General features: G+C 57.3%; 1 protein-coding gene across 1 annotated transcript; it reads right to left on the bottom strand.

Moving 5' to 3' along the window:
- Nucleotides 1–2275: 2275 nt before the first annotated feature.
- Nucleotides 2276–11722, bottom strand: LOC132335715 (opsin-5-like). The gene is made up of 5 exons (XM_059862542.1): nt 10259–11722; nt 8774–8936; nt 8136–8263; nt 5406–5743; nt 2276–3821 (listed from the first exon to the last, which is right to left on the bottom strand). The coding sequence occupies exons 1-5, from the start codon at nt 10437–10439 to the stop codon at nt 3267–3269; spliced, it is 1365 nt and encodes a 454-aa protein (XP_059718525.1). The 5' UTR covers nt 10440–11722; the 3' UTR covers nt 2276–3266.
- Between the last annotated feature and the right edge of the window lie 585 nt (nt 11723–12307).

Genomic DNA, 12307 nt, shown 5'->3' with positions numbered 1-12307 from the left:
TGTTCTCAGCTAAGCACCCCAGCAGCTGAAGCAGAGGCTGTTGCCTGCAGAGCCCCACGTGCTGCTGCTGGGCGAGCTCTGGCTGATCCTCCAGGCTGCAGAGATGCTCCTTTGCTCTACCCACCAAAGCACCTCTGAGCTCTTTCCACAGTCTAGTTCCAAAGCTGCCACAACCAGGAGTCCTTACCTGCCCTTCAGGAGCTCAGCCTTTGGGAAGCCAGAGCAGAACTCTGACCTGTGCTGATTAAACACCTTTTGGCTTTTCCCCATGCCTGTGCCTCCAGGTGAACTCACCCACCTGAGGGGCTGCAATTAAGGGTCAGTGGCACAGGCTGAAGCCACCCAGCCCTCAAGAATAATGGGGCCACAGGAGGGGACACAGCACAGGACCAGGGGCACGTGCACCCTCAGCTTCGTGCAACAGCCAGTTCTGGAGGTACAGAAGGGCCTGGTTGCAAAGCCTCAGTGGGCATTACTGGGGGAAGCTCTGGTTTGAGCTGATGGCATCTTCATCAGGGCCTCACCCTTCAGATTGGAGCAGGAGAAGCACGAGCTTTGGGGGCCCTGCTGGAGCACAGAGCTGCTGGGGAGGCTGCTCCTGCTCCCAGCCCTGCCCCTGGACAGCACCAGGAAAAGAGCTGAGAGCCCCAGCTGGAAGCATTTTTTACCTTCAATTAACCACCACAGGCAGAAGGAATTAAATCATTTGAGGCAATGAAGCTGGAGCAATGGGGGGTGGGGGAGCTATTTCAAAAGTAACTGCACTAAAATATCACCACATTTGCACAACTCAGAGTTAAGACTTCACTTTCCCTCAAACGACACATTAACCTTCACATTAACTGGAAGAAATTTCTGCTGTCTGATTTTCACGTTAATTTATGATTTTGCTGACTTTCCTTGACAATCGCCTTATTCCCCATTTTTCCTTTCCTAGGACACAGTGTCCCTGCCACCTTGGAGTTGTAGCTGTGCCCTCAGACTCCCGAGTGAGCCAGCACAGAGTGGGCAATGAAGTGCCCATAGTGCAGCCCCCTGGCACCAAGCCCACCCCAAGGCAGCCCTGGCTCTGTTCCTGCTCCAGGGCCAGGCTCTCACCGAGCAGCACTGCAGCCCCCAACTCCCTTCCCTCCCTGCAGCATGACCAAACCCAAAGAAATTGGTTCTTGCAATCAGGAACCCCCTTCCAAACTCTGCTGGGCCTCAGCATTGAGGGTGAAGCCACCACCCTCTTCTCAAGCTCAGCCCAGCAGCAGCACCAGGGGATCTACCTGAGAGAGAGGGAGTTGTCTCTAATCCTCAGGTAATTGGTGGCAGCTGTCAGCACCATTCCCAGCTGGAGACATGGCTACATTGGCCCCAGCTGTGCTGTGCCCCGCGGGATGGATCCAGCCTGGCAGAGAGGAGTCCCTGGGCAGTGCCAGAGCCTGGACTGGCTCCAGAGCATGTAGAGTTCATTGGACTGGTTGGGGTTTGCTGGGTGGCTGCAAACGCTGGCCCTCAGCAGCAGGAGTGTCTGGGGATGGAGAATAAACATGCCCAGCGTTGGGGTTCTCTGTGCTGGGCATGCTCACACCGACCTGTGGGATGAAAACACTGATCTGGAGTAATAAAGGTTTTTTGGAGTAATAAAGGATCTGAGGGATTGCAGATCATTATCTTTCTCCCTGTCTTCTTTAGATGATTTCTGGAGAACTGGATTTTTAGGCAGCAGGGGCCAAAGCCATCAGTCAGGGGGCTGGCAGGCAGAGCAGGGACCCAGTGCTCTGTCCCCAGGCCTGGCACGGCCCAGTGCCCAGCCTGGCTGGTCAGTCCTCGGTCCCTGTCCATCCCGGGGTGGCCATGCCCTGAGAGCCCCCAGGAGATGGCAGCAGCCCTTCGTGTTTGTGTCCTCCTAGGGAAAATCAGTCCCTGGTCCCTTTCTGGAGGCTGCTCTCCGTGGGCAGAAGCAGGACGGCCCAGGATGGCCAGGGGGACATGCAGGGTGTGGCAGGGTGCCAGTGCTGCCGGACACAGCGTGGCTGTGGCACTCAGCACTGGGGCAGAGGAGGTTTGCTGGTGCCACGTGCCCATGCCCAGCCGATGGGCTGTGCCCCTCTCTGCAAGGCTGGCCCGTGGCACCCAGCCTGGCCACGCTCTGGCTCCAGGCACGCTCTGCCCCGTCCCCATCCACATTCCCGTTATCCTGGAGCGCAGCTGCCAACACGGAGCTGAACTGAGTCAGATGCTGGTTTTGCAGAGTTTAATTTACTTTAGAAATGACAAGTGGAACAAGATGAATGGTCAGTGGAGACACTGCGTGATCCCCTGGAGTACCGGAGGGCTGGGGATGGGGCACAGGGAGCTTTCCAGGTGGGGTTATCCTGTGGATGGCTTTGCACCAGGCTCTGGCACAGCTTCTTGTTCCTTTTTGTCCCAGGCTCTACCCATGGGTGTGCTGCCCTCACTGATCTCCAAAGGTCAGCCACAATCCTTCGGGATGCTGCAGCCCAGGCAGCTGATGCCCTGTGCAGCTGGCATGAGCTGCTGCACTGTCCCAGCACTGGGGACGCCCTGCAGCCACTGTCCGTTCTCCAGAGTGGTGCTTGCCCTCAGATTTGCTGTTCCCTGCCTGCTGATCATTCCCTGGGACTGCCACTACTCACTCTAGGATTACTGTAACCCCAAATCCCTGCTCTAAAGGCAGGCTCCCATTTCTGTCTGTAGGACAGTGGTGGCTTCCACTCCAGAGGAGGGAGCAGGGTAGAGTGGCTGGCACAGAGAGCAGTCCCAGGGACCTGTAGGGAGCTGCTTCCTTACCCCAGCTGAGGTAGCTGTGTGGACAGTCCCACTCCCCAGCAGGACAGGAGGTGGCTGCGAGGGCTGTCGGAGCTGGCACTAGAGGTAGATTCCCCTTGGGGCCTCCTGGCCCCCAGCCTGCCCTGCCAGGCACAATTTTTAAGACAACCAAGTTCCTACTTGGCCTTCAGAGCACCAGGTTGGAAAAACAAAGGCCAAGGGCCCAGAGAGCAAACTGCAGGAGAGACTGTACCCTGGGCTGCACCCTGGGCACATCTCAGGCACTGGGGTCTATTTTTGTTCTTGTTCTTGCAGGTGCAAACACCAGGCTCAGAGCTGCAGGAGCCAAACCAGAGGGGCTGGTCTGACATCTTCATGTCACTTCAGGTGTGGAACGTCTGGGACCTACTGGACATAGTGGGGAGAGAATGCTGCCTTAGTGTTTGTGTTCCACTGTTCTGCTAGGACAAAGCTGGGCAGGGCTGGGCTCAGAGCAGGTCCTTGGCCATGGCTGAGGGCAGGGCCTCCCCTGCCACGCTGGCAGTGCCCAGGCCTGACCACCTCTGCGTGAGCAGCACCATCACCTGCACCGTCCTCCCCAGCCCCGGCTGCCCCGCGGCTTCGCCGGCCAGCACGGCCAGGGCCGCAGGCTGGGCCGAGCTGCCGGGCAGCCGGGGGGCAGTGTAGCAGCCGGGGTAGTTACTGAAACACTCAAGAACATCGCTGCAGCTCCTGCGAGCGCCGGGGCGGCCCCTGCAGCCCGGGCCCGCGAAGGGCTGGAGCGCGGCGCCCCGGCAGCCGCAGCACAGGAGGGTGCGCAGGGCCCGCAGGGGAACCCTGTCCCTGGAGAGGAACCTGTGGAAGCTGGGCTTGAGGAGCAGGCACACCAGCGGGTTGTAGAGCGTCGAGGATTTGGCAAAGACGGCCGAGAGCACGAAGGCCAGCGCTGGCACCTGGCTGGCGTCCCCGAGCAGGGCCCACAGCGCCAGCACGGCGTAGGGAGTCCAGGCAGCCAGGAACCCCAGGCACACGGCGATGCTCAGCTGGAGAAGGAGCAGAGGCAGACGGGGACACCGTGAGCCTCCCGCAGCATCCGGGGGACGCTGACACCCCCCAAACTCAGCCACATGCAGCAGGAGCCTGAGCAGCCCTCACATCCCCAGGGAAAGGTGCTCAGCCTTCTGGACCTGTGCTGGAATGTCAGAGAGCAACAAGGCACCAGCAAGGCAACACAGCACAGCCCACGCACAGACCTGCTCCCACTTCAGGCCACTCACACCCTGCCCCGCCTTGGGAACTCGGAATGGTCTCCTCCTGCTGTGGCAGATGGGTACAAAGGACACAGGGACCTGGCTGGGACCAGCTCAGCTTTTGGCAGCACTGCAAATCCCTCCAGCTACCTGTGTGTCTTGGGGGGCCTGGAAATGGGCTGTGCTCAGTGCCCCTCCCCTGAATGGATATGGCTGTTTCCTTTGAAGCCAGGCTTGCAAGTTGTTTTCTTACATGCTGTGTTTTTAAAAGGTTATTTGGGGTTTTTTACATATTCTTGGTAAATTATAGTATTAGCTTGTAGTCTGGGGAACAATGACTCATGCAAGCTCCTTTATGATCTTTTCCAATGTAATTTAAAATGAAAACTCCTCCACCTGATGACTTTAAATGAGGAGCAATGTGTTATTACCCACACTGACACAGACACCTGGAGAATTCATCAGAAACAGCAGACGCCAGGCAGGAGGGGCCCTGCTGTTCATCTGCCCATGGGCACTGGGCTGGGCAGGGCACCCTGTCACCCCACAGCCCTCGACCCCAGTACCCTGAGGAGCAGCCTCATTCCCTGAGGAGCAGCCCCGTTCCCGTACCCTGAGGAGCAGCCCCGTTCCCCATTCCCTGAGGAGCAGCCCCGTTCCCGTACCCTGAGGAGCAGCCCCGTTCCCCATTCCCTGAGGAGCAGCCCCGTTCCCGTACCCTGAGGAGCAGCCCCGTTCCCGTACCCTGAGGAGCAGCCCCGTTCCCGTACCCTGAGGAGCAGCCCCGTTCCCGTTCCCTGAGGAGCAGCCCCGTTCCCGTACCCTGAGGAGCAGCAGCGTTCCCGTACCCTGAGGAGCAGCCCCGTTCCCGTACCCTGAGGAGCAGCAGCGTTCCCGTACCCTGAGGAGCAGCCCCGTTCCCGTACCCTGAGGAGCAGCCCCGTTCCCGTACCCTGAGGAGCAGCTTCGTTCCCCATTCCCTGAGGAGCAGCCCCGTTCCCCATTCCCTGAGGAGCAGCCCCGTTCCCGTACCCTGAGGAGCAGCCCCGTTCCCCATTCCCTGAGGAGCAGCCCCGTTCCCGTACCCTGAGGAGCAGCCCCGTTCCCGTACCCTGAGGAGCAGGCCCGTTCCCCATTCCCTGAGGAGCAGCCCCGTTCCCCATTCCCTGAGGAGCAGCCCTGTTCCCGTACCCTGAGGAGCAGCCCCGTTCCCCATTCCCTGAGGAGCAGCCCCGTTCCCGTACCCTGAGGAGCAGCCCCGTTCCCCATTCCCTGAGGAGCAGTCCCGTTCCCCATTCCCTGAGGAGCAGCCCTGTTCCCGTACCCTGAGGAGCAGCCCCGTTCCCCATTCCCTGAGGAGCAGCCCCGTTCCCGTACCCTGAGGAGCAGGCCATGCAGGCCCTGCAGGCCGTGGGCCCCGCGCCGGGGGGACGTGTGCCGCCTCACGGCTCTCCGCGATGCCCACACCGTCCACAGGATCAGCGCGTAGGACGCCAGGATGAGCAGGCAAGGCAGCAGGTAGCAGAAGATGAGGAGGGCGAGGATGTAGAGCGTGGCCTCCCTGCTGGAGGCCTCCCAGGTGATGCAGCAGGCTGTCCCGTAGGGCTCGGGGCCGTAGCTGCCCCACCGGGCCAGGGGCGCGGCGGCGAAGGCCAGGGCGTAGGCCCACACGGCCAGCAGCAGCCCCGCGGCGTGGCCGTGTGAGAACCTGCTCCCTGCGGCGTGGGGAGGGCTCCCATGGGCCAGGGCCAGCGGAGAGGGAGCTGCCCCCAAGGCACCCACAGCCCAGGCCCTGGCACAGGAGCCAGGGAGATGCTGGGGTCCGGCACAGGGCCAGGCGCGCAGCCCCTCCAGCCTGCTGAGCCCTGCCGGCACTTCATGTGCTTCACTGTGCCATGCCTGGGCATGGCCAGGGCTCCTCAAAGCCACCCAGACCCTGCCATGGCCAGGGCTCCTCGAGGCCACCCAGACCCTGCCGTGGCCAGTGCTCCTCAAGGCCACCCAGACCCTGCCATGGCCAGGGCTCCTCGAAGCCACCCAGACCCTGCCATGGCCAGGGCTCCTCGAAGCCACCCAGACCCTGCCATGGCCAGGGCTCCTCGAGGCCACCCAGGCCCTGCCATGGCCAGGGCTCCTCGAGGTCACCCAGACCCTGCCATGGCCAGGGCTCCTCAAAGCCACCCAGACCCTGCCATGGCCAGGGCTCCTCGAGGCCACCCAGGCACTGCCATGGCCAGTGCTCCTCAAGGCCACCCAGACCCTGCCATGGCCAGTGCTCCTCAAGGCCACCCAGGCCCTGCCATGGCCAGTGCTCCTCGAGGCCACCCAGACCCTGCCATGGCCAGTGCTCCTCAAAGCCACCCAGACCCTGCCATGGCCAGGGCTCCTCGAGGTCACCCAGACCCTGCCATGGCCAGGGCTCCTCGAGGCCACCCAGGCCCTGCCATGGCCAGGGCTCCTCGAGGCCACCCAGGCCCTGCCATGGCCAGGGCTCCTCGAGGCCACCCAGACCCTGCCATGGCCAGGGCTCCTCGAGGCCACCCAGGCACTGCCATGGCCAGCACTCCTCGAGGTCACCCAGACCCTGCCATGGCCAGGGCTCCTCGAGGCCACCCAGACCCTGCCATGGCCAGGGCTCCTCAAAGCCACCCAGGCCCTACCATGGCCAGGGCTCCTCGAGGCCACCCAGACCCTGCCATGGCCAGGGCTCCTCGAGGCCACCCAGGCACTGCCATGGCCAGGGCTCCTCAAAGCCACCCAGACCCTGCCATGGCCAGGGCTCCTCGAGGCCACCCAGGCCCTGCCATGGCCAGGGCTCCTCGAGGCCACCCAGGCACTGCCATGGCCAGTGCTCCTCGAGGCCACCCAGGCCCTGCCACTCAAGGGGCCTTTCCCTCCCTGCAGAGGGAAGCTCTGGGGGAGACGTTTTGTTTTGGCTTTTGTCCCAACCCCCATGGAATTTCAAACCCTCTCTCTTCTAAGACTCACTGTTAAGTGCTGTATCTTCAGACATACATACAAATAACATTTTGCTTTGAAACTAAGCAACTAAGAGCACAATTTGATTCTGTACTTCCTCACAGAAGATGGGCTGGGCTGTAGATAAGCCCCAAGTGCCAGGCTGCCAAGCACTGGCTGATCGAGGGCAGAGGCTGTGCAGGGAAAAGCCACTGCCACCTGGGCTACCTTTCCACAGCCAACTTACATCTTCATCTTTCCTCCCACCTTTCTAGCCACCTCCTGAGCTGCTGTGCTGGCACATAACCAAAGTGACTCTGCTCCAGCATTGTCCTTGAGGCACTGAGAGCTGCTAGGGACACACTGGTGGCTGGCAGCAGCCACTGGCTCTGAGCACACGGGCAGTGAGTCGGGGCAGAGGGGCATAGGAGAGACCCTGGGGTGCTGGTCAGCAAACCAAACTGATAGGTATGATTTCCCATTTTGTTTCTGGTTTTGGTCTTTAATGGAAAATCTTTTCTGAAGATAAGTGCTAGAGGGAGGATTAGCAGCTGAGCTGAGGAAATTAAGGACTCCAAAATGGAGTAGGAGCTGTGTAAGGAATATCCATGGGCTCCCTCACTTGCTCAGGTGCTCTCTGCAGTGCAAACATCCATCTTAGCTCTGTGGAGGACATCCAGGTGAAAACAGGGCTACAAACATGAGCTATAACACTGCAAACCCAGCCCTCCTGTATTAATTATTTCAGAGAATTAAATACATTTAGCATATGGCTCTCCCACCAGGGAAAGCAGCTCTTGTTGCTCTGCCAAAGCTTGTGACTTCCAGCTGCAGTCTGCTCTAGCCTAAGCTCAAGCCTGTGTATGGACATTCAAAAACCTGCAATCTGCTGTGATACAGCCGCACAGATGTGACACTTGGGGACATGGTTTAGTGCTGGACTCGGAAGTGCCGCGGTAACAGCTGGACTCAATGATCTTATAGATATTTTACACTTGTTTCTGTGATTCTGTGACTAAATATCGACTGGGAATAGGTTGCCCTGGGGCAAAGCTTTCCCTGAAGAGGTGGATCTGGCTCATTAAAAGGAAAAGGGCCCTGTTAACAGAGGGTGTGAGTGAGGATCAGGTAACACATGCCAGCACCTACCATATGCCGGGTAGCAGACCTTCAGGCAGCAGACCGCGCTGAGCACCGTCAGGCTGGCCAGGCTGCTCAGCCCGAACAGGACCCCGCAGAAGGCGTAGAGCGTGCACACGGCCTGCTCGAAGAGCCACCTGCAAGGAGAGCCTGCAGTGAGCCCGTCCCTCCCGTCAGCCCTGCCCTCCCTCGGCTGCACTGGAGGCTTCTCCCGTGTGGGAGTTTCCCAGGGGCTGGTCCCATTCCTGCAGCAGAGCTGGGCACATGTGGGGATGTTCCAATGGGCTGCACAGGTACCAGCACCTGACCAGTAAATATGGGCACGACCTTGCCCCTGATTTGCTCCCTGAGCACCCCAAAGATGGACACGGGTGGAGCTGGGGGTGCAGGAGCTGCCCTGACCCACAGCAGCTCCCACCACCGCAGTGCCAGCTTGGACACCCACCACCAGAGCCCTTTTGCAGCGGGTCTGTGTGGGGACCTGGAGGGACAGGGAGCAGCAAAGCATGCGCTGTGGGATGGCTGGCTGGGAGCTTACATGTGCCCTGTGCCACCCTGAGTCCCTCTGCACCTGCCAGGGATCTCCTGGCTCCCAGACAGTCTGCTCACTGGGCCACGGGCCAGTGCAGAGCCGCTCCATGAGGTACCTGTGTGCAAAGAAGGAGGAGGTGGCCAAGGGGAAGAGCGTCACCGTCATGCTCAGGTCACTGATGGCCAGGTTGACGATGAAGAGCTCAGCAGGTTTCAGCAGGGATCGCTTCTGATGGGCCACCAGCAGCAGCAGGGAGTTCCCAGACAGGGACATGATGCCTGTGGAGGAGGCAGAGAATGGTGCTGAGTGTGACAGAGCCAGGAAAGGAACCAGGAGCATCCTGAGATGTTTGGAAGGAAACACTGCAGAAGTCTACAGAAGGTGGAGAGGGCTCCAGACTTCCCTCTCTGGGGTGGGCTGAGCAGGGGAGCCCACGGGACCCACAGAGTTCTGTGAGCCCATCTGGAGCTCCTTTACATTGGATTGGATCCCTTCCCCTTCCTGAGATCCTACAGAGGCGTTTGGTGGGAGGGCAGAGATGGGATGAGACTGCAGCAGGCTCCAGGTGCAGGATCTGGCCACAGTCACTTGCTGCAGCTGGAAGGAGCAAGGGGCACTTCCTCCCAGCTAGATAAATAACAGGAGCTCTGTGAGACTGCTGCTCTGATGTGGGGCCAGGGAGCTGGGCCCCTTGGCCTTCCTAATTTCTTCCTGGCAATGTCACCCCTGTGGGTCTGCACTGTCCTATATCATGGTAACAAAATAAACAAGAAGAAAGGCATTATGAAGATCAAGGAAAGTCCAGACTAAACAAAAGGAGGCTCTTTGTTTGCTATTAGTGTATTTAAATCAACAGTGGTGATTTAAGTTTTAATAAGGGCTTTCTCTTTTTCATTACATAATTGTGATTTCATGGAAAAGAGGTTTCAGTGTCCTCAGAAGGGGAATCTTTGCTGCTTTTGGGGCATGTTGAGCAGGCTAAGAGTTCCTCCCTAATGGATTAGGCTGTAAATTAAATCTCATGGTAAGAACCCGCTTCCAAAGCCGCTGAATGGCCAACACTAAGTTCCCCTCAGGGAACAGGACTCCCACGTGGGATCTGGGCAAATCCAGAGCTCTGGAGGCTTTAGAGTCACTGGAGAGCAGAGTATTGAGATGTTTATTCTTCTTCCCAGCCTCAAAAGGCATTTTTCCCACAGAGCAAGTCTCACATCTGTGCTAAGTACACTTTATTAGCTTTTCCAACTCCTGCTGAAATCAAGGGCCAGCTCAAGCTCCAAATCCCCTTCAATGGACCTGAAGCTGGTGGTACCAACAGAGCCCTTGCCTGTCTCACCTCAGGTGGCTGTGGTAGGAGTTACAGGATGTTCCTCAAAGTTATTCAATTTTCAAATATTTCAAATCATAACAGGCACTTGCAATTCACCTGAGAGGGGAATGCAGTCACCAGACCATACTTGTGGGTAATATGGGAAGGGTCAGTTTAATTAATCTGCTAATGACTGGACACTTCTGGAAGCACCAGTGACTGAAAAGGCCTGACTGTCTCTGGCAGGCAGCTGGCCAAGGACATGGGGGTCCACAGGCTATCTTTCCTTACCAAAGACTAAATAGAGAGTGCCAAAAATCATGTCTTCTCTCTCCGATAAGGTGGAGGTGAACTCTGAGGTGTTGGACGCATTTCCCATCTGTAAAGCAAGACACACATGGAAGTGAGAGTGAATTCTGGCTGATGAGGAGTGCCCAGCTCCTTCAGCTCCCCAGAGGACATGGTGGCACATTCCTGGCCAGCAGGATCCTCTGGCCAATGCTGCCTGTGGCACTGAGCAGCCTGGGATGGGATCAGGCTGCTAATCCCACTTGACTCATTCCTTCAGCCACGGATTTCACTGATGAGCGTCAGCCTTTGCACTGTGATTCTCTGGGCAAGTCCTGGCCTTGTGTGACTGCAGCAGCACGGCACGTTTGGACACAGGGACTGGCAGCTTGGAGCAGCCCAGGACACCCCTGAGCTGGCAGCCCCCAGGGGTGGTGGTGGCAGTAGGACACAGTGCCAGTGGTGGAAGGGGGCTCTGGGCTCATCTCCTCCCACCCTGGATGCTCAGTGCTTCACAGCCAGTGGAAATGATCTTCTTTACTCTCCTGTGCTTTTCAGAGTGTGTGTACAGGGATGGGTGATTTATATCTCCCTGTACAGACCGAGTGACTCTGGACATGAGAGCAATGTTCTTCATTAACCTAATTGGAAACAACCTGCATTTAGAGCTGAGCAAATCACTCCTGAATTTCTCATAATGCACAGTTCTCCCCTAGGCCATAGCTGATCTTCCTCAAGAGCCTTTGGAAGCAGCCAAACTGAACACAGCACATGCACATCACCTCTCCAAGAGGCTTTAGCAAAGCATCTGTGTATTCAGAACCCAGAGCCAGGGAGAAAGGAGGGACTGTGGCCACACAGCTGCACTGGTGATGAGACAGGGCAAGGTCCAGCATAAACAGTCTGGAAGGAATTGTTCGTGCTCCGCAGCACACATGCAGCAAAGGAGAGAACTGGCAAAGCTTGCAGGATTTGATTTCCTTCAGATCTCTGGCAGGTCTCCATCCTGCAATACATCAGGGGATCTGCAAGTGTCCTGTGAGCTCAGGCTGGCAAAAAGGACCAATAATCACAGGAGAGGAATTTCTATTACTGACATATAACTTATGATAAACCCTACTTTTATGATTGTGCTTGAGCTGCCTGTAAAGCACGCATCTCTCATTCTAATACAGAACTGATGAAAATGCATCTCTTGTTCTGATCAGTGGGCTGATGTCACTGACACACAGACGATAAATCAGTTTAATAGATATACAGAGAGCTGTCCCTTTTGTGTCCAAAAGTAAATCATAAATGGGATCCTCCCATCAAGGTGTTCCCTCAGGTGAGCTGTGGTGGGGGATGCCTGCACAGGCACATCCTTTAGTGGGGAGCCACAAACTGCAGAAATATCAGCACAGGTACCAAACACATCCGCAGTGATTTCTGACAGAAACAGCTATAGGAGTTTTCTTCCAACTCAGAAATATTCCAAACACATGACTGTGCTCAGTCAAGACTAAATCTGTGACTCCTCTGGTAGAGATTCAGCCCAGACTGTCCTTGGGGATGCAGCCAGCACTGAGCAGCCCTTCTACATCAAACTGCTCAGCCACGTAGTCTCTGGGCATGCAGAGCTGCTGAATTTGATTTAAGATCCATTGCTCAGACGCTGTTCTGAGAAGAGACAGACTGTGAAAGCTCCTTTCCCCTCAATTTAATCAGATTTCAAAATGAGATGAAGTTTTCCAAGCAGCTGCTGCCACAGGTACATTACAAGGAAACCCTTGTATTCTGCATCCCAGCCCTTATTCCTGTGTTCACAGGAAGAATCAAACCTAAACCCAAACCTACACCTCACGGGCTTGTCTGGCACCTGGGAGGACACTGCCATGGCTGAACTGGCCTGATCACATGCAGTCTGTCTGCATGGAAAATCCTGCTTTCATTTTGTGTGATTGTCAGCTTTGCCCTTTTCTCCTCCAGACTTGAACAGTTGCTTTCCTTCAACAAACGTGCTACAAAGCCAGAGTCTGCTTTGGAGAGGAGGAAGAAACCTGATGAGACTGG

Source organism: Haemorhous mexicanus, chromosome 18, assembly GCF_027477595.1.
Source record: "Haemorhous mexicanus isolate bHaeMex1 chromosome 18, bHaeMex1.pri, whole genome shotgun sequence".
NCBI lineage: Eukaryota > Metazoa > Chordata > Aves > Passeriformes > Fringillidae > Haemorhous > Haemorhous mexicanus.
Note: the sequence above shows the minus strand (reverse complement) of the source record. Positions and strands in the feature narration are given on the sequence as shown.